Source organism: Trichosurus vulpecula, chromosome 1 (assembly GCF_011100635.1).
Source record: "Trichosurus vulpecula isolate mTriVul1 chromosome 1, mTriVul1.pri, whole genome shotgun sequence".
In the NCBI taxonomy this organism is placed as follows: Eukaryota; Metazoa; Chordata; class Mammalia; order Diprotodontia; family Phalangeridae; genus Trichosurus; species Trichosurus vulpecula.
Genome location: NC_050573.1, coordinates 441,733,438 through 441,761,423, shown reverse-complemented (window position 1 = coordinate 441,761,423; position 27,986 = coordinate 441,733,438). Strand labels below are relative to the sequence as shown.

The window sequence follows — 27,986 nt, the reverse complement described above, 5'->3', positions numbered from 1 at the left end:
GTCTGGCGTCCCGCTCCTCCGCGGTGACTGGGGCGTGTACAAACTAGCCAATGGCTTGGCCAAGACCTTCCAGGTCAATTCTCTGGGTGGAATTTGACCACCTCCAATACTTTAACCCCTACTTCCCTCAGCTCCCTTATCCCCTTCCGTCTTTCCGTCCCTCCCAGCGCCCTGCGGATTTCTTCCACTGGCTCTGCAACATAAGCCTTTTTCTCCTCCTCCGTCACAGCCTCTACCTGTATCTTCACATTCCAGACCTGAAATGATGCCTACGTCACAGTCACCACTACCCCCAGCCACAGCCCAATTTCCCATCCCCATCTTCACCTCCGCAAACCCCTCCCGACCTCACCCTTTACATCCTTTATCCCTTTATACTAGGCTGCTTTGATGCCTATACCCCCCCCAGGGCCCGTTGACCAATGGGCTGCGGCAGCTCCGGGAGCCGGGCTCGCCATTGGTTGGCGGGCCATGGTGAGAGATGGTGCGTTCTCCCTTCTCTGAACCGACTCAGGGCTGTGGGCGGTTGTTAAGGCGACCGCCGGTGAGGTAAGGCCGTCAGGCCGGTAGACGCCCCTGTGATTGGCTGGGCGATCGGACGATCCTCTCTGATTGGCCGCGATCTCTTCGGCTCCCTGCGTGCGTAAGCTGCTGGTTCCTTCCGCCCCGCGTCTCCGTTGAAAGGAGACTGCTGTCCGAGCGCCCAAGCCTGGGATCCCGAAGGCTTTCCAGGGTGGCGGCGAGGTGAGGAAGGGACCCTGCCCAGGGTCAGGGGCGGGATGGACGGAGGCGGGTGGAGATCAGGGTCTGCGCCACGTCCGCGGTCGGGCGTCTTGGCGGAGCCCGGGAGGTGCCTGCCCGTGGCGCCGGCGGCGGAGGACAGAAGCCGGCTCTGCGGGTGCGGGCCCGAGGGGCCCCGAGGACGCAGAGGGAGCCGCCCTCCGTCCTTGAGGCCCTGGCGGGCTGTTCTAACCGCTGGAGCCGACGCGGTGGGTGGGTGCGTGCGTGCGTGCGAGGTCCTTGGTCCGAGCGGTCAGTGCCGCCCGTCCCCGCCCTTCTCTTCTCCCTTGCGGTGAGAACGGCCTTGGGGCTCCCTGAGGCGCTGAGAAGGGAGCTTCGCTGGCCCCGGGGCAGCGTCGGGCGGAGATGAGTGCGGAGGGGGCGGTGGGCCGGGGTGGGGATCGGGGGCGAGGAGCGGTCACGCCCTGTGCATCCGCACCCTCACCCGCTTCTGCCGGACTGACTGGGCGAGCCAGCGCCTGACACACCGGGGGCTCCCAGAAAAGAGCAGCCGCCCCCAGGAAGGGGCCCGAGACTTTGTCCGGAGCGGTGTAGGTGGATGCGGTAGAAGAGGATGCCTGGGGACCCTACCTGATTTTCTTGTAGGGAGACGCGGGGGGAGGGGTTCGAATAGGCTGTCAACCCCTGCACCTCCAGTTCGGCTAGTGTAGATTTCCTGTAATTGATTAGGCTTAGGGGAAAGAGCAAAGCAAATGAAAATCCTTTAAAAAGTCCCAAATACCGATGTCACATCCTTTGGAAGAAAGACTTTTACCCCTATCTTGCCTTTGCTTTTCTTTGTAACTAGTACAGCGCCTGGTATGGTGTAAGAACTTAATAAATGTTTGTTTGACCGACTTTTAAATGTCTAGTTTGGAGTTCTTGATGGGTTGAAGGCTTAGGCAGCATATTTCATCTCTAGGTCAGTCTGAATTTCAGCCTGGATTACCTATTAATAAAATTGGGAAAGTTTTTATTTGAGTCCTAGTTCTAAAATTAATAAATTTATGCTCATGTCACAGAAGTCAGCCTTTTCCTATCATAGTCATGCCGATTACCTTAAAGATCATTTAATAGGCCAGTATCTTCATGTTAAAAGTTAAGGAAGGGGGCAGCTAGGTGGGGCAGTGAATAGAGCACTGGCACTGGAGTCAGGAGAACCTGAGTTCATATCTGGCCTCAGACACTTGATATTTACTGGCTGTGTGACCTTGGGCAAGTCACTTAACCCCAATTGCCCTGCCTTCCTCCCTCAAAAAAAAAGTTTAAAAATAAACTTAAAAAAAAAAGTTAAGGAAGCTGAGAACAAGTGACAGCAGCTAGGGTTGTCGGCTGAGGCAGGACAAAAACCTCCAGATTGGCAATCTCAGCAAATATAACCAAGTGGAGACTGCTTTAATCTCCCATTAGAACTGGTGCTTTAGTGGAAAGTTTGAAAGATCCATTGTCAGGGTAGTAGTACTCAGTACATCAAATAGCCATTAAGCATTCACAATATGCTTAAATAAATCTAGCAATATATTAGATGATGTGGAGATAATAAAACCATTTCCCTCAAAGAGACAAGGCACACACACTTTAAATAATCAGAACAATAAGTACAGAACTTGTTTGATAGCAAGGACTGTTGTTTTTGTCTCTGTAGCTCCACGACCTAGTATAGTCTCTCCTAGGTGCTTTGGGAGGATGAGGGTTGGGGAGGAAAGGGAAGGAAGAGAATGTGGGACTGATAGCATGGGACACAGGCTAAATGACTTGCCCATGATCTCACCGATAGTGTGCCTTGGAAGGAAAGCTTGAACCCAGACCTTTCTGATGCCAAAGGCAGCAGTCTATTCAGTATGTATTATTGCCATGCCACTTTTCTTATTATGTAAAGTCCTTTACAAAGTATTATGTGAATATAAGCTTTATTATAGGTGCTCAATGAAAATTTATTGAATTTAATTTTGGCCCAAGTGCTTGGAACTGCATTTGCTTATGGCAGAATACAGTTTTATGCCATTGAAAGACCATGTTTCAAGGCCGATCCCTCTAAATGAATAAACCAAGGTATATACTGTCTATTGGATAAAATCCCTATTCTGAGTTTCTGTGATCCTATTTTTCTGTAGTTTTGTAGACCAGGTTTATTGTAAGTTTGAAGACTAATTCTTTGACAAATAAATGTATTAATTAATAACTAAGGAAATAGTAGTTGCTTGTGAGAAATGGGTGCCAAAAAGATGGTTTTCAGTTATTGTGTTATAACACTCCTGAGTAAATCTGGCTACAAAATTTATATTCAGTGTTCTACAAGGTTCTATGAGAAGGGGTGGGAGAGTACAGAGTGTGGGCCAGATCAGTTTTTTTTCCCCTAAACGTTACAAAGATTCTAGCCAGAGAAGACAATACTGCAGGATTGTGAGGGATTGATAACTTTTTTGTTTTGGGAGGCTCCCTGGAAATTTTCTTTGTAGTGAGTATGTCTTAAGAATATCATAGAAATTGTGGCATCAGATGATTATTCTCTACTGCTTTCAATTCAACTTACAGTTGAACTAATTAGAGAGCATAACTTTTTTTATTTTCCTGAGGACTGGGAATCATTTTGATATGCTAACTTCAAAAAAATAGGTTAATTCACTTTAAGAATATTCATACAAGGTGCTACATTAGGCTAAATCCCCCAGTATATGATTGCAAATACAAAGGAACTTATATAGTGTAGGAATTGTGCAGCTCACTATATATTGTAAGTTGGTTCACAATTGAAAGGAAAGTTTTCAGATTTATTTTCAACCCATTTCTCTTAAGTCCTGTTCACTGAATAGATTATAAATTTCTAAATCTAATTGATAATGTGCCTTGTCCAGCATCAGTGTGTAGACAGAGTATTAACAAATGCTTTTCAGTCATGAAAACAAATGGTATAGTCACTTTTAGGGTCTAGGGTCTAAGTTGTACAAGTCAAGAATCTCAAGACTAACTAAATTTAGGACTTGTGGTCTCCAACATGCATGGAGATTTTCTAAAGAAAAATATCTGAAAGCAGCCAACCAAATAAACTCATATTTCTTGCAGAATTTAAGAATTACCTTAAAACTGAAAATACTCAGCCTGATGATTTGTACAAGTCAAGAATCTCAAGACGGACTAAATTTAGGACTTGTAATCTTAGAGTCAAAATTTTCTATGCTAAAATGAACATTTATTTTGAGCACACTAATCATACATGAAAATCAAAAGAAAGCTATGTTTGAAAAATTAAGCCTCAAGGGGAAAAAAATAACTATAATGCCATTATAGGCTCACTGTTGCTATTCTGAAGAGAATGTAACATCTGTAGCAGCTAATAGAACCATGTCATCCGCTCTGTAAGGAAAAATGAAATAATAGCAGTAGGTCCCAGCCGAGAAATAAGCATAGTAGATTACTAGAATCTGTTACTTAAAAGCATATGAAAAAGCTGCCTGCGGACTATTTTTAAAGGTGCTTTTCTTAGCATTGATGGTATGCGATGTAAACAGTAAGTTCTCCAGGATGTCAGAAATTAATATGGGCTGAAATGCTACGTATTTCATTGGATCATATGCACTAGTGGTTTCAAACTCAAATAGAAACAGAGGGGCCACATATTGACTTAGAAAGTCCCCAATTAATATTCCCTGCCTATGGTATCTTAAGTTTTTCAGTTCTATTGGCGTTTGGTTCCAGTTGGAGAGTTTTGGGGCAGTCGTTTGACACTTCTGCTGTAAGTAAGTAACTCTCCTTGCCCCAAACAGCGGTGTGAGATTCAGATGAAAAAGTGTATGGCAGAGTATTTTGAATCCTGTAAAGGCTTAGACGTGCTTTCATGTTGCATTTTGCTATGGGGGGGGTGGGTTGTCCTTGTCCTTGTGTCCTTGTTCCCTGAGCTATAAGACATGCATTGTGTTCAGTGATTTTAGATTGTCCCTATGGCTCGGTGGATGAATTACATCTTCATAGCAGTATTTTTTGTTGTTTTGGATCTGTGATTTCATTGATATAAAGAACTCCTGGTGACTTTTATTAGAGTTGCTAGGGCCCTGAGAGTTTAAATAACTTGCCCAGGCATCACGGGTCAAAGGTAGGACTTGAACTCATGTCTTCTTAATTGCGAGGCCTGCTTCCATCTGCTAAGCTAAGCTGGTTGTGGCAGGTATATTATATTCTTTTTGCAGTTCTTTCAGTTGTTGAAGAATTCTGATATTGTTGACTATGTACATCACTGCCAGCCTTTAAATGGGAGTAGTATATTTTTGATCCAAGTGACTTTTTAAAAAAAATTTTTTTTTAACCAGTATCTAAATTGTGACAGAATTCTCTAGGAAACTGTCTCTTTTATTAAGCTTTTTTTTAGTCATGGAAAAACTGTTTATTTCTCTGCTGGGACATACTGCCATTTCATTTTTCCTTATAGATCTGATGACACGGTTCTGTTTGTGGCTACAGATGTTACATTCTCTTCAGAATAGCAACAGTGAGCCTAGTGGCATTATAGTTGTTATTTTTTTCCCCTCGAGGCTTAATTTTTCAACCTTAGTTTTCTCTTGATTTTCATGTATGATTAGTGTGCTCAAAATAAATGTTCATTTTAGCATAGAAAATTTTGACTCTAAGATTACAAGTCCTAAATTTAGTCCGTCTTGAGATTCTTGACTTGTACAAATCATCAGGCTGAGTATTTTTCAGTTTTAAGGTAATTCTTAAATTCTGCATGAAATATGAGTTTATTTGGTTGGCTGCTTTCAGATATTTTTCTTTAGAAAATCTCCATGCATGTTGGAGGAAATCATCTGTGGGAGATTCAGCTAAGACATTGTAATATCAATTAAGTTGGGACTTTCTTACTGTTTTAAAATGATTAGTTAAGTGTCTTTGAGCCTTACTAGGTGCTAAGCCCCAGGCCCAAACCCCTATTAGGTGCTAAGCCTATGTGGGTGTGAATTGGTAACTAAGGTGGGGCTCCAGGTGGGGCCAGTGAAGGGAGGTGCTAACACCAGAGCCAATCGAAGGAGCCTAAGTTCTCCTAAGTTCTGGTCGCTCAGATGACATTTGATGACGTCTGAAACTGCATAAAAAGGGAAGACAGAGCTATTTGCTTAGGGCCCTCACTCTTGGTGGCTCCTTGATGTGGAGACTCCAGGCAACTGTAGTTAAGAACTCTCCATCTTCTAAACCCAGATGTTGGGACTTGGTTAAACTCTTGTAACTGTGCATTGAGATTTGAATCAGACAAGGTCTGTCTGTTGATGTTTGTAATTTGTTTGGATTTGTTCTGAAGTTCAGAGTGCTGGCTTTTCCCCCTGAACTAAGTGAATGATATTTGTATGCTGGATTAAAGTAAGATTGTTAAACCCTTAACGTTGCTTTCCTTAGTAAAGCAGATCAAAAGAACCTGTGAGCTGGTGGTTGTTGGTTTTACACCCCCACAGCAGCTGCTAGCTGGATTGTTGAAACAGACATAAATGGGGGGAAAAATCTATAAAGCTTCTTGGGGATTATGAATTATGTGGACATATAATATGACCACACATGCTTTTTATTCCACGTCTGCATGCTACAGTAGCTGCTTGTAAGTAAAATAGAAGTTACGTAGTTAGAACAAAAGATTTAACCTTATTGAGGAAGCATTGGTTTCTTCATCTTTAAAATGAAGGTGTCAGACTAAATATAGTAGAATGTAGTAGGGACTAGATTTAAAGGGTCTCTTCTAGCTCTTAACTTCTGTGAGTCTATGGACAATAGTCTGGAGAAATTGTGGCAAATGGATGTAATGGAATATTATTGCACTCCAAGAAATGGCAAAAATAACATTCAGAGAAACATGAAAAGAATTGTATGCACTGATAGAGAAGTGTACCAGACAGAAGCCATTCTTTTTGATTTGTATACTTCTGTTTCACTCAGTAATACTGTCAGGTAATATTTTATTAATTTTACATGGGCAAGATACCATACTATATTAAATACAAGGAGTTACAGCCTGTTTCCTCCGAATGCATCTTTCAGCTCTAGTGATGAAAAATAAACTGAATCCTCATTTGATGTCTTTCAGGATCAAAGGACTCAGGGGCTACAATGTTGTCAAGACTCTTCCGAATGCATGGCCTCTTTGTGGCATCCCATCCTTGGGAAGTCATAGTGGGCACTGTGACTCTTACCATCTGCATGATGTCCATGAACATGTTTACTGGTAATGACAAAATCTGTGGCTGGAATTATGAATGTCCAAAGTTTGAAGAAGTAAGTTAAATACATTTTGATACTTTTATTTTGAGATTTTTAAGATTAAAAAAAAAAGATTATCTAATGAGTTATTGTTTAATAGTTTAGTAACAGTCTAAAAATATAATGAATACAATAGTTTTACTGTTTTTAAAAATGTAGACTTAAGTCCCGGACTCTTTGGCGTAGGGGATTACTGATACGGTAATTCCCTTATTTCCATTCATGCAAATAGACAGTTTTCAGTCAGAGAACATTAACCAAGGCCTTGAAAGGTTAAGTGATTTCTCTAAGTCCCACAGGTAGTTTGTGTGGAGGGCGGGCCTTGAACCAGTCTTCCATACTCCAAGGCACTTTCTTTCCACTACACCAGTGTGGCTCACTTTCACTATTGCCTGCATGTATTTATTAGGAACAGTCATTTATATTGACACTCTGGAAATAGGTAACATTTGGGTGGAGGTGAAATTTTCTCAAGTATAAGAAAAGAATACCTTTTCTGGAGTATACATAATTTGGTTTTTGTGGCAGAGTGACTTGTAATTCTACTTCATATCATAGCTAAACTGATTGAATGACACAAAACTGACTTTTCCTTAAACGGGCTTTTTGTGTAAATTTTTTGTGTTTTGGAAACTTGATGTGTTCACTTGATCATGCTAATGTAAAGAACAGTGAAGTGTAAAAATTACCCTTTTGGGCTGTTTTTTAAAATAATGTATATTTTCTTTTTTTCTTCTACTCCCCTTTCAGGATGTTTTAAGCAGTGATATTATCATTCTGACAATCACACGATGCATAGCAATCCTGTATATTTACTTTCAGTTCCAGAATCTAAGACAGCTTGGATCAAAATATATTTTGGGTAATCTTTTGTTTGTTTTTAGCTTCTCTTACCTCAAACATCATCAGGTCTTGTCATACTTTCTACTGTGTTTTACCATGTGGATATACATGACTATATGTTATATGTATATTTTACCTGTACATATGAGAAATATTTGCAGTCTTCTTTTTCTTTATTGGAATGAGCCAAAGATGTTTATTGATACCTGGAAAAATTGCAACCCCAAATCTCCTTTGTAGCTTTTGACACTGTTGAGACTCCCAACTCTCTCCGCCTTTGGACTCCTTAACACTACGTTGTCTTGGTTCTTTTTTTTAATTACCTCTCTCTCTTTCATCCCTCCTGTGAAATATTGGTGTCCCGTAAGACTTTGTCCTGAGTACTCTTTCTCCTCTATACTCTGCCTTGATATCACCTTCCCTGGGCTCACTGATTAACTCAGTGCAGGTGACTTCCAAATCTATCTGTTTCTCCCTAATCCCTTGCCTTACCTCCAGTCTCACATTCCCAGTTGCTTTGCTGGATATCACTGGAGTTTCCATTAGGTTTCTACATTTTGACTTGAAGGCACCATCATCTTTCATTTACAGGTTAACGACCTGTGGCATGATCCTTGACTCTTCCCTTTCCCCCACACTCCCATACGACTTTTAGTTATAACTCGACAGCACTTATTGCATCATTCCTATTTTCTCCATTCACGTAATCATTGCCTGGACTGTTGCAGGAGCCTCCTAATTAGTCTGTTTCCAGTCTCTTCCCCTCTCCAAACCACCCTCTGCACGTTGGTCAGAGAGATATTGGTGAAACACAGATCTGACCCTGACACTCTCCTACTTCTCAGTGACTTCCCTCTGCTTCTGTTTTAAAGTGCAGGTTCCTCAGCCAGGCATATAAAGCCCTTTCACAGTCTGTCACTCCACTACTTTTCCAGTCTTAATTCATAATACTCCTTTTTATACACTTTCCTTCCACTCAGTTAGCTGTTCCCCCTACCCAGTATTTCATCTTCTGCCTCTGTGTCTTTGCATGAGTGGTACCCTCTCACCCCTGACATGAATTGCCTCCATTATCACCTCTGCCTCTTAAAGTGTGCAGCTTTGAAGGATTCCAAGCCCAGTTGAGGCTCAGACTCCTACCCAAAGCCTCTCCTGATTCCCTCTCCCCAGGTATTAGAACTTCCCTCCTGATTATATTATTTTTGTATTACTGTGTATACTTTGTATTTACTAACCTGTAGACATTAGGCCTTTCAGTAAAATATATCATCTCCTTGAGGTCAGACACCATATCATTTTTGTCTTTGTGTCCCCAGTGCTTAGCACAGTGTCTTGCCTATAGTAGGTACTTAAGAAATGGTTATTGAATTATTGCATATAACACACAACTAAATCTTGGGGATATGATTTTTTAAGATGCATCACTTTAATTTTGTTCATGATTTTTTATTTTAGGCATCGCCGGCCTTTTTACCATCTTCTCAAGCTTTGTCTTCAGCACAGTTGTTATTCATTTCTTAGATAAAGAGTTGACGGGCCTGAAGTGAGTATTTAATACCTAAACATACTCTGTGTCTAAATGTAAGTTGCCACAACAGTCCAGAGGCTCAGCGGATGGCATTGGAGTATAGCACTTGCAGACAACATTTCTCTGAATCTAGAGTTGGTCACATGTGGCTGGGTGGATGTGCATATACTCAGTAAATGTAAGCAGGCACTCATTATGTGCAACCTGAGAGGACTAGAAGGAAGTAGCACATGACTCTTGCACCCTAGGAACACATATGCCGATAATGTATTGTTAGCATGTTGCCTTTAAAAAAACCTGTTTCAGTGATGCTGTTTTTTGATATTTTCGATCATCTTATTTTTCAGTGAAGCTCTGCCCTTTTTTCTGCTCTTGATTGACCTTTCCCGAGCCAGTGCTTTAGCAAAGTTTGCCCTCAGTTCTAACTCACAGGTAAGTGCTACCTAGGGGCACAGAGCATGTATTAAGATTCTTTAGCACGTGAATTAACAGGGCAGTAGAGCCAAGTAAAGGAACTTTTGTAGTGGCCCTGTGATTTCATTGGTTCTAGAAGCTCCAACAGCTCCGATGGATCAGCCTTACTCTTCTACTTCGTAGTCTTAGAAGGTTGCCTGGCACACTGAGACACATTACATGACTCGGCCTAGGTTAACAGCCAGTATGTGTCAGGTGGGACATGAACCCAGGTTTTCCTGAGCCCCTAGCCAGCTTAGTATTCTCTATACCATGGTGCTTCTCTATGAAAGGAAGGGTAACTTGAAATTCAGGAGTTGTGAAAATAACAACTGTACTATGAAAAGTCAGAGACCAATTTCGGTGTGGAGGGTTTAGCTCGTGAAATCCCTCATTGCTTTTTATAGTCAGACCATACATGTCACAACTCAGACTTTGCTAGAATTTGGGATCTTCTACTTTCTCATAATGAAGAATTTAGAATTTTAGAACAGCTTATTGGAAGGAGCCCCTTTATGGGGTTGATTGATTTCCAAATTATTTCATTCTTTCCTGTCCAAGTCTAGCATGTTGGAAACGCCAGTGACTTCAAATAATCTAACATTTTAAACCATTGGATATCAGTCAACCTAAACAAAACTTTGATTTGCTTAAAAAATAACAAGACTTCTGCAGAAACTACTCTCCCAAAATTTAGTTCTCATATGATTTGTGTATGAGGTTGATAAAGACCTATATACTCTATCTCAATATACTGTCAAGGATATGATTCTGGTTTTATCATAATAATGAATATGATGTCTCAAGTATAAAATTGTAAGTCAAGTCTTACTACTGATGGAGAAAATATATGGCTGCCTGTGCTATATCATGGCCTCCAATTTCCTTCTCATTACCCCCTACCCTCAAAAAAGTAAAAAATAAACCTTTGACTTAAAGGATTAATGCACCTTTAGAAGAAAGATTATACTTAGAAGATTATGCTTTGTTCACTGGAAGGGAAAGCAGTGTCTGTATCTTTCCTCCTCCATACAGCATTCTGAATTGTAATTTTAGTAACCTTGTAGTTTTCCGTTAGTTCCTCATAACTATTCTTTTTCTAGAAGCAGTAAAAATGTAAGACTGGGGTTGTTGTTGGTACCTATGTCACACTTAAAACATCCACTTCTTTTGCATGTAGCCAACATTATTGAGGTGTTTTGTGTTGTAGGATGAAGTAAGAGAAAACATTGCCCGTGGAATGGCAATCTTAGGCCCAACTTTCACACTCGATGCCCTTGTCGAATGTCTTGTGATTGGTGTTGGTACCATGTCTGGTGAGTAGTTCTTTCAGTAGAATAAATGTGTATGGAATAAGTTAAGTTCCTAGCTCTATTCTGGCCAAATTTTAGTCACTGTCTGAAGTATAACATTTAGAATTTGATTACATATCAGCCTGCCTCGAGAGTAATAGGTACTTGGTATTTGTTCAGTTTGATAGGAAATGGGACTAGACTTATTTAGGTTTGGTTCTCTAGAGTTTACATGTGATGAGCTCGTCTATTTGCCCCAGTAGAATTCATCATTTTTGTAGTTAACTTTTTTTGTCTCCCTTTTCCTTCATCTGTTGCTGTAACCATTGACTAGCCAACTGAGTTAGCTCCCTACCACACTCCTGCCTGAGAATACTGATTGGGATTGATTGGACAATCATTTGTGGGCCTACATTCTTGTGTTATTGACCGATAAGCTGGCATGTATAGTTAGGCTTGGATAATAGTTATCTATCTATCTATCTTATGCTAAGGATAAATACCTCTAGGGCTGGATTTTTTGATGCTGTTTGATGATAATTAAAGGAGCTTTAAAATTTTGTAAGATTATGCTTTCTAAATTTCTGATCCATTGTCATTGGGCCTGAATTTCTCTCTTCTCACTTAGTTAACTACTAATCTAATATAGTGGAAATGATTCCCTTTTGGCATTAAAGGTTTCCCTGTATCTTCAGAAAACAGAACCATTGTCATTACTTAATATCCATGGACTGCAATTCACTAGGCACTGTATTAAATATCAGTTTCTTTTTTTCTTTTACCTTACTACTTGTGCGAACGCTGGCTTTTACTCATTCGTTCACCAAACATCTGTTGGTCACAAATGTTCTGTCCCAGCAAAAAAGGTGCCTGAGTGGATTTTGTTAAGTTATAGAGGCCTTGAAAGGTCAAGGAAGACTTGCTTGTTTGTAGAGAAGGAAATAGGAGAAAATGATAGGGAGTGAGATTAGACAATCTGGGACAGGGGCTCAGTTGAGTACCATGAAACCAAAGATTGCTTATTTGAATTTGATAAAGAAAGCAGTGGGTAGCTAGTGTAAGAGTTTAAGGTGTGCGATCAAAGCAATGGGCAAGGAAAATAACAGGCATTTTGAACTTACTGGGAGAGTCTGAGAAGTGAGGAGAAAGTACTTGTTATCTAAACAGGCTAATCAGAACTTTAAATATAGGGGTGGAGAAGATAGGACAGATTTTAATGGTGTTGAAGCCTGAACCAGCAGGATTTTGTAACCTAAAGGTAAAAGAGAGTGAATGCATTATTTTCTTTGAAAAATAAGGCATTGGTAGTCTATATGGCAGTAATGAAGTGGTGCAGAAAGACAGGCTCAGGACAAGAAAAATTAGCTCATTTTATTATATTCAAGTCTTAAGTGGTACTCTCACTTTCTGATAGTCCTAGTTTTGAAAAACGATAAGCCACTTTAAAAGAATTGGTTTGTATGTACTACTAGTTATATCAAAAGCATTCTCTTAAATTTGCCTGTAATTCAGGTCAAGATTGCAAATGAGAGCTTAGAAATATATTTGTCTCAAATTTACATAAGGCTTTGTTTTGTGCAACAAAAGTTTGTATAAAAAATGGTAAAATGCAAAATTTTGTCATGTAAGAGTGATACAGGCATTTGCAAGCATTCTTTACAATACCTTATATCAGCATTACATATTTTTTAACATTTCAAAGTATTTTCACTTGCCTTAGTGTGTAAAGGACATCAAGACAAGCTTTTTACATAATTGCAGTTTTCTTTGATTTGAGATTATCATATGTCAAAGCCAATTTGAAGCAGAAACAGCTTTCTTAATTTTAGATAGCCTTTTAGCATAACTTTCCTTGTAGTTGATCACATAATAACTAAAATGGAAGGACTATTAAAATTACTAAAAGCGATATATTGAAATTCAGCTTTTCATAATAATAAACCTCATCTCTTTTTATGGTGGGGTACATTTCATACAGTCCCTTGGAATTAAGCTGTACTTTTGATTAAATTCAGTAGTAAAAGTTTTTTTAAAAAATATCTGTTCTTTTAGATTTGGCTTGTTGTCTTTTTTTGTTTGTTTGTTTTCAGTAACTTGTAGGAAGAGTTAGGTAAATAATATTCATGGGATATTATTATCTCGAGTGACCAGGCAAAAGTTTGATAACCTTTGTTGTGAAGAAGAGGGTTAAGTATGCTCTTCATTGAAAGGGCTTATGAAACTCATTGATGAATACAAGAATTCATTTCATGTTGTGAACATTGTCGTTTGGACTTGAGTGGCTAGTTCATCAGTGAAAAAGCTTATTCTAAGACTTTCATTTATCTTTAACTACAGGGAAAACCTTTATCTTTAGCATATTATGTAACTTAAATTTATTAATGTTAAAAGAGGCATTTGTTGAATAGTGATAGAGACTAGACTGGGAGTTTGGAAGACCTACTTTCAAATTCTGCCTTGGACATAGACTATATGATATAATCTGTGTCCTAGAAAATGTTTAACAAAACAAGTTAAAATACAAAAACCATAGATAATGTTAATTTGACTTTGAGTCACCAAAACTGTACTGATCTGCCTTGGTGGAGAGTAGGGACTTGTAGTTGACTAAACCAGACGATATCACAGGTTCAGTTAAAAAAAGTCAAAACTCAGAGACCTCAGAGTCCATCTGGTATGTTATTTTCTAAATTCAAACTTTTCCCTTTTCTCCAAACAGGTGTTCGACAACTTGAAATTATGTGCTGCTTTGGTTGCATGTCAGTCCTTGCCAATTACTTTGTGTTCATGACATTCTTTCCAGCTTGTGTATCTTTGGTATTAGAGGTAAGAGTGGCTGCTGTGGTGATGGCAGAAAGAGATTTCTTACACCTTTAGCTGCAAAAATAGAATCTTTTCTGTGTGATGTGACCTGATGTTTTTTTTTTTTAGCTGTCTCGGGAAAGTCGTGAAGGTCGTCCAATATGGCAACTCAGTCATTTTGCCCGTGTTTTAGAAGAAGAAGAAAATAAACCAAATCCTGTAACTCAGCGGGTCAAGATGATTATGGTAAGTTTTTCTTCTCCTGAAAAGAAAAATGTTCTTATTTTCTGCCCCATTCCTGTTTTTCCTTCATCCTCCTCCCACGTGTACTTGCCCTTTCTTGCCTTTTTTTCTCCTTTCTATTGTTTTTTTCTCCTCCCTGCATTTATTAATCTTTCTTTCTGTATCACCTCTTTCATCATTCTGTCAGTCCTCCTTATATTTCCTATGGCCTTTTAAGTAGCTTGCTGGTACAAATATTTTTAGTTAGTATATATAGCTGAGGCCAAGATGAGGCCTGTTGGTCTAAAGACTATTATTTTCCTTTCAGAGAGGAGAGGTGATATCATACCTTTTTGCTTATTCATTTGTTGAGCATAGGAAAAATACAGTCTCCATCAGTGTATGGGAGAGTATAGTATTTTGGCTTAAATGTACTTGGAAAAACCTTATTCAGGGCTCCACGGACTTCCGTTCTGGCAATGTTGCTTTAGTCCTCTAGAAAATTCTTTAACTTTGCTGCCTAGATAAAGTTAATTTCACTATTGAAACAAATTTTTTTTTTCTGTTTCAGTCTCTAGGCTTGGTTCTTGTTCATGCTCATAGTCGCTGGATAGCTGATCCATCATCTCAGAACAGTACCGCCGAAAATTCTAAGGTTGCTTTAGGACTGGATGAAAATGTGTCCAAAAGAATTGAACCTAATGTTTCTCTCTGGCAGTTTTATCTTTCTAAGTAAGTTAACATTTGCCTGAATTATTATATTTCTTTTCTTCTTGTTAGGTTTGTTCACAGAGGTAGCATTTATGTTGAGTAGAGTCCTGGGCTTGAAGTCACAAAAGCCTGGATTCCTATCCTACCTATGACACCTACTAGCTGTGTGACCCCAACCAAGTCTGTTAAGTTCTATGCATTTCAGGTTACTTCTCTGGACTCCATAAGTATGTTCTAGATGTATTGCAGCTTGTGTTGGTAGAGGGAGCTCTCATGCTAAGAGTTTTTTCAGGCTGATGCAAATCACAACTCATATAGTCACTTATTTTTATCATATCACTACTGTTCTAATATTTTACTATTAGTTGGAACTTTATACTGGTGAAGATTAACACTAATTTTCTTGTTTTAATTTAGGATGATCAGTATGGACATTGAACAAATGATCACCCTTAGTTTAGCTCTCCTTCTGGCTGTCAAGTACATCTTCTTTGAACAGGCAGAAACAGAGTCTACACTGTCATTAAAAAACCCCATCACGTCTCCTGTGATGATTCAAAAGAAGGCTCCAGACACCTGTTGTAGACGGGAACCTGTGTTGGCCAGAAATAAGCAGAAATTCAGTGAAATGGAAGAAGAATCTGGGCATAACAAGGAGAGAAAAGGTGTGTGTACCTCTATTCTGTCAAGTACTAAAAGTAGTTGGTAAGTTCTGTCTGTTCCTTATATTTGTAAACTAAACTTGAGTTTTGTTGGACTTTTCTCTGGTATTTTTAAACAGCTGAAGTTATAAAGCCCTTATTGGCAGAAACTGAAACATCAAAGGTTACATTTGTTTTGGGTAACTCAGCTGCACATCCAACATCATCGAACACTGAGCCTGAAATCGAACTACCCACTGAACCACGTCCTAATGAAGAATGTCTCCAGATACTTGAAAATATAGAGGTAAGGAAAAAAACGACAAATTTCCAATCTTGCTTTAGGCAGAAATTCCCAATTTCCATTGTCAGATGGTTGAGTACCTACTATGTAATCATCCTCACACTGTGTTGTTTACAAGTGTAAGATCAAAGAAATATTTTTAGAGCCTGAAATTATAAAAACATTGCTTATTGATAGTAGTATACCTTTCTCCTCTTACTGCCCTTGAACACAATGTTTTTCTGGCGTGATCTGAAGCTAGCCATACATAAGAGAGAAGACTGTGTTCTAAGTCATATATATAAGTATAGTCTTTATTTGTTATGTATTTAGGTGGGGGTCAGTTTCTCTTAAACGCAAATCTGTTTTCCTTAATACACATGTAAGTTATCTTTCCTGTCTAAGCCTAGGAAAAAGCACAGTGTGAACATCCTTTGCAATTAGGAATTTTACTAGGTACTTAAACGTACATGTATATAAGGTAGTAATACCCTACATTTACTATAAAGCTTTAAACTTTTTTATTTTTTTTCCAACATTCAGAGTCTCATTTGATCCTTAAACTAATTCAATTCTTCTTGTACTACATTCACTCCCTCTTTAGTTATTCATGTGATAATTTTACCCACTAGCCGGGTATGTATTAATAGCATGCTCCCAACTCTCTGGAATAATTAATAGAACAAAAATTTCCTTTACTGTTTTAATCACATGAAGAGACAAATTTTGAGATTTGTGATTTCCATATGAATAGTGTGTTGATTGCTTAGCTACTAGATTTATTTTCTTTAAAAACATGAACAAATTTTGGTTAAGGTGAAAATATACTACCTGATGGATATGCTTCAACTAGATATGTTGCCCATGATGTATGAAATTATCTTCGTTTACATGATTGTGAGTCAGAGGTCCAACTCCATCTAATGGCTGTCTTGATGTTAGCCAGAAAAATCAGGCTTTTAAAGCTTGTTAAGATCTGATGGAGGATGTTCTCCTTCATGATTCCTATGGGCATCACCCATAGCCTTGAAGTGCTAATAACTGTTTGTCTTCAGTGATACTGATTTAGTGGAAATGTAGCAAATTTCTGCATTTTCCTTCTGTCTTCCTCCCCCGACCTAACTTTAACCAGATCACCTTGGATCAAGTCTAAACTCCAGAACATAGATATATACTTCTCCACTAAAGTCTTTTTTTCCAAAGCCGCCTCATGGTGTGGAGGTGACCCTAAACTCTGGAAGGCTGTGCCAGCAAAAGCTGTGGTGGATTCTACCAAGCTGGCAACAGATAGGTCCAATGATTGACCCTAAAATCATCTTAGCTAATTTCGAAGAAGGTTATCACCCGGGTGATAAAGTGAAGCAGGACTTTTAGATGTAGCACCTAGCAAAGCCCATCAGCTGAGTTATGTTTTAGTCTCCCTCAGTGGAGGAAGTACACACAATGGCATCACAGTCCTTTAAGGATAGCCACACATACCACTGCCGAGCCGTGTACATTTTTCTTCCTTAAGTATTGTAATGTGGCCATGGCCAAGTATTTCCAAAATTTCAATGGTGTTTTTATGTGCTATTATATTTCATTATCACTTTCATTTTGTAAGAACTTTAGACAGCAATATCAGATGCCTTGCTGTTGATAATAATGTAAGGGAGAAGAGGTGTAAAGTCCTTTGGTGTAACTTAGTTCACTCCCATCCTTTTTTTTTTTTTTTTTTTAAAGAAAGGTGCAAAATTCCTCAGTGATGCTGAGATCATCAGATTAGTCAATGCTAAGCATATTCCAGCTTATAAATTGGAAACTTTGATGGAAACCCATGAGCGAGGTGTGTCTATTCGCCGACAAATGTTGTCTAAGAAGCTTCCTGAACCCTCTTCATTAGAGTATTTACCATACAGGGATTATAATTATTCTTTGGTAAGTAGTTTTAACAGAGATTTTCTATGCTTTGGAGTTTTAAAAAATGTTTTTCCTTAACTGGATTTCATAATATAAATAATATGTAGATCTTTTTATAAACAGCTAATGTTCTCCAAGCTATAATTCCTATGATACAACATTAAAAATCCAGTATTTCTTTCCCCTCCACTGTTATATATAGGAATATACGTATTTATAGATACATAACATCCAGCAAATATTTCCCTTTATTGAATAACAGATATGTACATATATGTATATGTCAGTTATATATACTGTTAGTTAAAGTATGTTACTACATATGCAAATTATTGAGTAACTAGTATGTATACGTATGATGTTTTTCTGTTACATGCATGTATATATTCAGACATGCACAATTTGTTTAATAAAGGGGAACATTGACTTATATATGGATATATCTATCTATACAAACATGTATATGTATGTGTGTATGTGTATATACGTGTGTGTGTATAAAATAGGAAAGCTTAATTTTGATCCAAAGGTATTTAACCTTTTCAAAATCCATTCTGGTTACTTTAGCTAGATAGAGCTCTAGGATAATCCTTACTGATTCCAGCTGTCTGACCAGATAAGACAATCATTGAGGTTTTGTCCTTTTTTTTGTTTTTACACTTTCTAGAAATGTGGAATTGTTAAGTTTTAGGAAAACCCCACATGAATGAACATCTAACTATATGAAGTATCTAGGAAGAATTGTATATTGAAAGAGAATAGTTAGGAGACCACGCCTGTAGTAATCCCTTTTTTTCTTCTCTGCCTGTTCTCACATAGTTAAACTTAGAGTTAGTTTCTATGTAAAATGGTTTGGAATTAGATGGTGAAGCATGCATATGTCACTGACTTACAGGTGGATGTTCCTTGAAATTTTCTATCTTCTCCACTGAAGTTTAGAGAATTGACTCAAGAAGTGTCCAAATTTGAGAAGTGAGGAGGATTTGGGGTTTATTTGATTACAGTGCATTATTTTATTCTACAAATGAAGAGAACAGTGAATTTGGAATCAGGGCCTGGGTTTAAACCCCTGGTTCTACCACTTATTACTTGTGGGACCTCATACAAGTCTCTTAACTAGCTTTTCTGGGCCTCATTTTCTTCATCTATAAAACGAAGGGGCTTTGGACTTACCAGGGTCCAAATTCTGCCTCTGTCGTTTACTCCTTGTATTGACTTTGAGCAAATCATTATACTGGACTTCAGTTCCTCATCTGTAATAGGAGGGGGATGCTCCTCTAGATTCCTGTCCAGCTGTATTCTCTGGATCCGTGATTCTATGATATATAAAAATGAAGGTACAAATCCTCTATTTCTGTTTCATACATAGAATAAGAAACCAAATGTAAAGAGAGTTTGATTGATAAAAGGTATATATTGAGAAATAGCAGTAGTATAATTGAATGTGTGTAACTACAACCCTGTTAGTATTTCTTTGCATCATTTGACCTTTTAGGTGATGGGGGCATGCTGTGAGAATGTTATTGGATACATGCCTGTTCCCGTTGGAGTAGCCGGGCCCCTCTCTCTGGATGGCAAAGAATTCCAGGTCCCAATGGCCACAACTGAAGGCTGTCTTGTAGCCAGTACCAACAGGGGTTGTAGAGCAATATGTGTAAGTAACTTCCTCGTTTGCCCCTGGTGAGGCCATCAGGGTGGTTTGTGGACAAGCAGAAGAATTCTTTTCCTTATTTAACATGCGAATCTTTAATAATAATAATGAACTGTCTTCTTCCTGGCTTCTTATTTCCTGATTTAGCTTGGTGGAGGAGCAAGTAGCTGTGTTCTGGCAGATGGGATGACTCGAGGGCCAGTAGTAAGGTTTCCCAGCGCATGTGACTCTGCAAAGATGAAGACTTGGCTTGAAAGTCCTGAAGGCTTTAAGATAATAAAGGAAGCGTTTGACAGCACCAGCAGGTGAGTGAGAGTGGGCGGGTGGCAAGTTTCAGGGATGAAGATATTTTCATTAGCTGCCATCATAGTTGCTTAAGATAGTATGATATGTTAATCAACTTTAGAGACACTCATAGAAATTCCGTAATAATAATTGAAAACAAGGGAAAAGAAGACTGAAGGCTGTTTATTTCCCTGGAAGTAGGCAAGCAAGTTTTTTTTTTTAATTGTTATGTGTGGTTTATAAGGATTCTTTGAATCCATTAATTATTTTGCTCTGGGAAAATTTTGACTTTTAGAATTGAGTTATATTGGGGGGGCGCACCTACTCTACAAGATTTTATGCTAGGCTCTAAAGATAGCTTAGGGCTATAATAATAATAGCCGATGCTTTTATAATGTGTTAACGTTTACAAAGCACTTCACATTCTTGAAAGTTGAGTCAAGTATTCCCATTTTGTGTTTGAGGAAACTGATGTTTGCAAGGTCACACATAACATAATATAGGCCTTTGAAAGGTAGGCTGAGGAATTTGGACCTTATCGAATAGGTAAAATTGTGAGGATCACGGGAGTGGTGTGATGGGGAGCAACATGATGACAGTTGTGCTCGGGAAGATTAACCTGGCAGCTAAGAGTATGTGATGGATTGGAGGCGCTGGGGGAGGCCAGTTAGACTTTTGTACCAGACCAGATGAGATGGAGTAAAAGCCTCAGCTGAGGTTGTGGCACTGGGGGTGCCAGGAACAGTCAATCAGTAATAGCAGTTTAGGTATTTGCAACTAATTAGCGTATTAATTGCTAATAATTGCTAATTTTGCAACTAATTCATCAGAGATGAAAATAAGATTGTGAAAGCTAGGCGAGTTCAGGAAAGGTAATGAGAAGTCAAGGTGAGAAGCTGGTTTGTGAGGAAGGCTAAAAGCTTCATAAGAGTATTGATCTGGAAGAGACTTTTATCCAGTTGCCTTATTTTATGAATGAGGAAATGGAGGCAGAGAGGTGCGTTGACATCCATTGTCACAGAAGCAATAACAGCTGGTATTCTAAATCAGGTCCTCTAATTCTAAATTTTTACCTCTATACGTTAAACATTACAAGCCTCATTAACTAGAAGGATGGTGGTGCCATCAACTTAAATAAATGTTAGGTAGAAAGACGGTTTTGAAGGGGGCAAGAGTATTTCAATTTGGGGCTTGTTAGAGGGTGTCACTGACTCGACCAGGTGAAGCTAGCTAACAGGCCCTTGGAACTATGCATTGGAATTGAGGAGCTGGGGTGGGGAGTCATCTACATCTTCACAAAGGAGGTAAGTGAAGTTCTGAGATAGTGCCGAGTGAGAAAGGATAAGAAAGAGAAGATCCAAGACAGACTTTGGAGGAGAATAAGGAGCCAGGCAGTGAGTCAGCAAAGCACCTCGGAGGTAGGAGAAAAATGAAGTGCCAGTGAGGGTCGTGTAGGCCATAAAGGAACAAAGGGAACAGTCTGAAACTTCCCTGCACCCCTTTGAAGAGGTTGACGTTGGGGTGAGAGGAGTCCTACATGGGGGTTGGACCATTGCATATAATGTCAGATTTTTTCCCAATGTATTGATTACTTTTGCTGATTTTTTTTGAATTCTTTGTTACAAGGGATAGTTCTCTGGGAGTGTGGAAGGGGGAGGAGTGATACAAGGAGAAATTTAGATGATATTGAAAGAAAGGATATCAATAAAGAATTATTTTTTAAAAACAAAGTATAATAGCAGTGTCAGGTTGCAAAAGTCAAGGAGGATAAATAGTGGCGAGAGTGGGATAGGAAGGAGAGCACATCAGACTTGGAAATAAGGAACCCATTAATGTTCTTCAAGAGAGCCAAGACCGAAGTCTTACGGTCTGTCCTCAGCATGAATCTGGACATTGCCAAGAATGACAGCAAGGAAGCTCGTTGGAGGTGATGGCTGAATTTATACTGTTTAGTGTGGGTAGCTTGCTTTTTAGTACTGAGAATGGAAGTTAAAAAATAAAATCTCTGTGTAAGAGTCTGGGAATAAAGCAAGGTTGATGCCAGTATATTTTAGTTTTCATTTTTTTGTTTGCTTCCTATTGGTAGCTCATATATCATCTGAACATGAGACACAGTTGAGGCAGTGTCTAGGATTTCATTTGGTCACGAAAAGAGAGCTTGTTAATGATTTGAGTTTCTCTGGGCCTCAGGTGACTCATCTATAGAGTGAGAGTTTGAAGTCGATCAGTCCCAAGACCTCTTTCAACTTTAACGTTCTTTTGGTGATTTCATTTATAGGTTTGCGCGTCTTCAGAAAGTTCACATTAGTCTGGCTGGTCGGAATGCCTATATCCGTTTCCAATCCAGGACAGGGGATGCCATGGGAATGAATATGATTTCAAAGGTATGCTCTGGAGTTATGTGACCAGTGTGTTTGACTTCAATACTATGTACCCATCACATAGTGAGGCACATTAAATGACCACCCTCAGTTCTGTTTGATTTTTTTGCAGTTGTTCAGTTTGACTTGAGTGTTGGTGCTTCATTATTTCTAAAGTAGAACTTGGCTTAAAGAAACTGGGCGGAGGATTTTGAAGTTAACCCTTTGTAGTTGCACACCTTAAACTTAGGTGCTGACCTCATATACATCCTCTTAAGAATGTTTCCTTTCTTCTCATGACTACAAAGATTCTTTCTCTTTGTGACACGACTCAAGCCCCATCTTTTGCGTGGTCTCAATAGCGAGTGCACTTTCTTCCAAACTATCTTGTATTCAACCACTTTGTTATAAATATGTATCTGACTTTCTTTAATTTTTATAAGTACTGGTCTCCCCCATTAGAATGTAGACTTCTTGCAAGTCGATGTTATTTAATTTTTGAAGTATATGCTTGTATCCCGAGCACTTAGCATGGTAACTGGCACAGAATAAGCCTTTAGTAAATGTTGATTGACTTAGGAGACTTGGAGATGTGTTTGTAGTGCCGTCAGCATGTGTTGCTTTTTGCCCGTATTATTCCAAGAAGACTGTTTGACTAGCATTTTATTTTCCCAGCATACCTTAGGCTACTTAATATTTACATATGTGCTGATTGGGCCAGTGACTGATTTTTCATGGTTGCCTGTTTCATAATGAAGTCAAAGAAAAAGGAAAAACAGTGACTAAATCTACATAGGGCTTTAATTGCAATATAAGGATTATTTTCCTATAATTCACCAGGTATATATGTTAGGTATATTAAAAACATATTAAAAGATAACTAAAAAGTAGTCCTTGGAATTTATAGTCACTTAGAGATAAGATAAAAATTCAAATAACTGTACAAATGAAAATGTGAGGGCAGTAGAGAGCATCAAGGAAGACTTCATGAGGGGAAATAGCCTCTGAGCTTACTCCCTAAAAGGAGAGCAAAGATTTCAGTAAGTGGAGATGAATTTTTAGGCAGTGAGAAACAGCTTGAGAATAGGCATGGATGCAAGAAATGTTAATCCTAGGCTAGGAAAAAAAACCAAAACAGGATCTTAGTGTCTTTTTGGAAGCTTGGTAAGTCAGACCATCAGGCAATAGCTTAGTACACCTAAAGAAATAACTTATTCAGTACTCATTTATTGGGTTCAAGTGAGTCATCTGTGACACGTATGCGTACCACTGAAGTATTTTCGGAGAGCCACAACTCAAAATGTGTCCTTAGCTACTCACAAAGAGCCTTTTTCACTTGAGTTGGACACATCTGCTCAGCTTAGGAAAAAAAAGGTGACTTCAGCATAATTGATGGTGGATGCAGGGCTTCTATACTTAGTTACTGGAATAGTTCTTAAAACAGCTATTTATTCCGTTTTGTTCAAGCGGTCGTATGCGCCGTTAAAGTTCCACTAAGGTGGTTCCCTTGGCATGGGATGGCCGTAAGCGAAAATATTTCTGTGAATGCCCACTATTGAAGTCCTATGCCAATGAGTTTGTGTGATGTTGAGGGCCCTCAAAGGCCCAGGCTACAAAACACAAGCTTTGGCACGTCATTCCAGGCTCAAAAGGCTTTGGGCATAGCCTGGGGAGGAAGGACTGTGACTACATGGTCTGTTCAAGGAGCGGCCTAGTAAGTACTGAAGTCGTGTCCAGAGGAGCTTCAGGGTGGTGAACTTTGGGGTCACACCAGTTCTCAAGACAGTCTACTAAGTCTTCATAGAACAGTTGTGATCTTTGTGAAGGGCGGCACCTATGTATGTAAATACATACATTTCATCAGTGTGAAGAACTTAAGCAATACAGATTGTAGCCCATCTGTGACTTAGTAGATAAGCATCCAAGGTGGAATTTGGACCTGGGTTTTCCTGACCCAAAGGCTAGCTTTCTCTCCCCTATCCATCTTGTCCCTGGAGGGAGCTCCTTACATCAATGAAATGATAGACTCTTGAAGTGTGTAAGTAGAGTTTCATGAGAATCTGTGTGAGTAGCTGAAGAAAAGGGGATGTGTGATTTAATGTGTCTCTGTTTTTTTCATTATAGGGAACAGAGAAAGCACTTGCAAAACTTCATGAAGTTTTTCCTGAAATGCAAATCCTAGCCGTTAGCGGTAACTACTGTACAGACAAAAAACCTGCTGCTATAAATTGGATAGAGGGAAGAGGAAAATCTGTTGTTTGTGAAGCTGTCATTCCAGCAAAGGTTGTCAGAGAAGTAAGTAATTGAATCAAATTCAAAGGCTGTTTTATTTTAAGAAAAATTAATGCAGATTATTTATATGCATGAGAAACCAACACCAAAGATGAGTAGTTTCTTATTTGTGGCCTTTATGACAACATGATATGTATTAGTGATTTCTGTGAAAGGGATTCCTTAGGGCTAGAATTCTGCTCTTCCTACCTCATGGGTCTGGGAAATGTGCCCTTTTGACTGGCATGTCCCTCTCCTTCACTCCTGCAAAAAAACAAAAACAGGCAAATATTAAAAATCCTCAGGGAGAACTTAAACATACTTGTTTCTTTCCTAGGTATTAAAAACCACTACAGAAGCTTTGGTTGAAGTTAACATAAGCAAGAATTTGGTGGGCTCAGCCATGGCTGGTAGCATAGGAGGCTATAATGCACATGCAGCCAATATTGTAACTGCCATCTTCATTGCTTGTGGGCAGGTAAATTCCCTGAATTGATTTTCTGTTCTGTTTTACTGCTCAGAATCTCAGGGAACTGTGTGTTACATCTCTCATTCCTGTTCTATGTTCCTTTTTTTCCCCTTTTAAAGGATGCAGCTCAGAATGTGTGCAGCTCTAATTGTATCACTCTTATGGAAGCAACTGGCCCCTTAAATGAAGACCTGTATATCAGCTGTACTATGCCATCCATAGAAATAGGAACTGTTGGTGGAGGAACCAACCTGCTACCACAGCAGGCCTGTCTGCAGGTATAAAAGCCTCAAAAGTGCATGTGTGTGACATTCCCAAGCAGCTTCCCTGACTTTATTCTGTATCCATATGATAGCCAGCTTCCATCACACGGAGCTCACCTAAACACTTTCATCATATTTTATTTACTTTGTCCCCTTTTTTCCTGTAAGCCTAACAAGCATGTTTTCGTACATACCATACTAATCAGTCTTCTTCTGAGATGTCATTTAACAAGTTCTCAACATAGATTGGCAGAACTAATGAGAGTAGTTTTAATCCACCTGAATGTATTACTAGCCATAAAGTGGATTCACATAGCGAGGATAGCCACGTACCTCTCTAGGAAAAATGGTTGTCACCTCTGTGCCATTTGTTCTGTTGTAAGGGCTTATATAGACATACCCCACACCCTTGTAAAAGCCTGTTCAATAGCAACCCTTTGGTATGATGGTAAGGGTAAAATATGTTCTCTGGCTATAGATGCTAGGTGTTCAAGGAGCATGCAAAGACAACCCTGGTGAAAATGCCCGTCAGCTCGCAAAAATCGTGTGTGGTACAGTTATGGCCGGGGAGTTATCACTGATGGCTGCGTTGGCTGCAGGACACCTAGTCAAAAGCCACATGATCCACAACAGGTAGGACTGCAGTGTTCAGTCTGTTTTTCTCACTTTTAAATCATACAGGATTCAGAGTTCCAAAGGAATTGAGAAGAATCTGTTTGTGTTAGTAGTATCTTGTGTCTCATCATTTTTGTCCTTTCTATTCTAGGTCAAAAGTAAACCTACAAAATCTCCAAGGAACCTGCACCAAGAAAGTGGCTTGAGTGTCACTGCATTTCTGAACTCGAGCATTCTCATGAGAATGGGATCTTAAAGAGGACTGATGTATAAAATCTGTGAATTGAAAAAAACAACAGTGCAATGTCTTGTCAAGAGGACAGTTAGGCCTGTTCAGGGAGGCAGCTGGCTTCAGTGGTTCAAGATTACTTCTCCAAGAAAAGTTTCTTTTCCAGATCTGACGGCAGTGTAGTGTTCTGCATACTTGTGTTATTCTGAAAGATACCAACTTAGGTATGAATGCATCAAAGTACCACAGCTAGTAAATACCAGCTCATGTCTGAAAGAATACGCTGGAAAAATAATTTTTGATTTTGGTGAGATTCATAAATATGCAAATTTAATGGTGATCAATGGGAGATTTATTTTCCCCCAGGTAGAAAATGGAATTTTTAGCCTAAAGTAATAGTTCAATTACATTATAGTTATCAAAACTTGTAGGTGATTTTTATATTCAAATTATTAAGCCCAAGTCTTAGGACTTTGAGAAAGAAGAGTAAAATTTTTCATTGTATTCCATTTGGTGCCAGTCTAATTCAATTTTTGGCAGCATTTAAGCTATAACTCTTAAGAAGGGGGCTCTGCTTTAATTTTTTAAGGAAAAAAGCTTTTTGAAGGTTTTTTTTTTCTTACCAGACTATAGAATAATGTGCTACACATAGTACATAACAATTCTGTGCCAGAAGTACCAAAAAATCACTGTGTTTACTCATACAGGCTGTTAAGGTCCTTTTTAGAACTTACTGTGTCCAGATGCAGATTGGTTGTTACACGCCTATCTGTATAAAGCTTTAGCAAACACAGGAGAAGCTTTTGAGCCACTTACTAAAGAAGGATTTGAATGCAACAGTTCCAACGGATGTTTCTCTTTAAAACATCAGACCTTTTAAGTATAGTCATTTAGATTAAGGTGTTTCATAGGATCAGGTATAGGACCTTGGCCGCTTATTTGTGCAACTCAGCTTGAGAAACACAAGTTGTTGGGGAAAAGATACTCTTTCTCTAAGCCAGTTTTCTTTTCTTAAAAGAAAGTTATTGTAATTTATTTAACTAAAAACAATTCCTCATCATTTTTTTGTAAACTATTGTATCAAACTGTATATGTTGTAATAATGCCTCTGATGCTAGGAGTTTATTGAAATTGTTAAATAAATACAAATCAAATTGTACACTGAAAAAATACTAGAGCCTGGGCAACGTAAAGTAGTGTTCTTTAATGCTATCCAGAAAGCCCTGGCCTACTTCTTGTAGCATTTCTAATGAGGGAGAATAAATAGGACTTAACCAGTGAGCCTTCCAGCCAATGAAGGAGCCATAGGGATGAGCACCAGAGGGGGAATGTTTTTTTTTTTTCCTGTAGCCAGGAAGTTGGTAATTGCAGAACACTTGACACAAGCCTTTTTGATGGTCCTACAAAAGCATTTAAGCCTAACTGGGATGAAGAGAGATGCTGTATTTTTTTTTAACATGCAAGTTTTATATAAATGGAAAAGAACTCCTTATTTTGTATTATGTCCATTCTAACGTTTTAAGTGTTGGTCTTATAAAGCTGGTGTCAGATGTAGGAGATGGACGGTGATACATTCCAGTGATGCTGCAGTAGCATGTAATACCCACGAATGTTTCTTTCTATGATACTGTTATCAAAGACTCACCTTTCCTTTTGTATGTGGAGTTTGAGCTGCTTCTTGTTACTGACTATTTTCAGCCAGTGACTTATTTATCTGAACTTTCATTGGATTGACAGTGAAAGGTTAGTTCAGTGTTCATTTTGGTGAATGTAACTTACCAGCCGTTGTCTTGCAAAATTAACATTTTGTACAATTACTAAGTTGTATACGTTTTGGTACAGAATTTTTTTTTTCAGTTTCAGTAAACAATGAAAAATAAGTTAATTCTCTTCAAGTGTAAGTAGTGACCTTTATTGATTGGCTCACCTCAGTCAGAGGACCGAATGACATAAAGACAGCATCCAGTGCAGCGGCTTGAAGAAAGGAGGCATTCAGTAAACCTTTGTAGAATTGAATTGTATTGCTGTAGTCAGTCAACGAGCATTTGTTAAGTGGAATGTGGAATACAGATATAAGCTAAAAAGACTGCCCTTCCAGCCTTCAACAAGGCTTACATTGTTTTCTAAAATATATTTTTGTTTCATCGTGTAAAAA

At 38.9% G+C, this 27,986-nt stretch overlaps 1 protein-coding gene across 1 annotated transcript; it reads left to right on the top strand.

The window, feature by feature from the left end:
• Positions 1-350: 350 nt before the first annotated feature.
• Positions 351-27,986, top strand: HMGCR (3-hydroxy-3-methylglutaryl-CoA reductase). The gene is made up of 20 exons (XM_036763380.1): positions 351-744; positions 6,842-7,029; positions 7,765-7,876; positions 9,313-9,400; positions 9,733-9,817; positions 11,049-11,154; positions 13,850-13,956; positions 14,062-14,178; positions 14,726-14,886; positions 15,283-15,530; positions 15,647-15,813; positions 17,512-17,706; positions 19,184-19,342; positions 19,487-19,644; positions 21,903-22,008; positions 24,109-24,279; positions 24,593-24,733; positions 24,844-25,002; positions 25,466-25,620; positions 25,754-27,986. Exons 2-20 carry the CDS (start codon positions 6,865-6,867, stop codon positions 25,806-25,808), a joined length of 2,655 nt encoding a protein of 884 aa, XP_036619275.1. The 5' UTR covers positions 351-744; positions 6,842-6,864; the 3' UTR covers positions 25,809-27,986.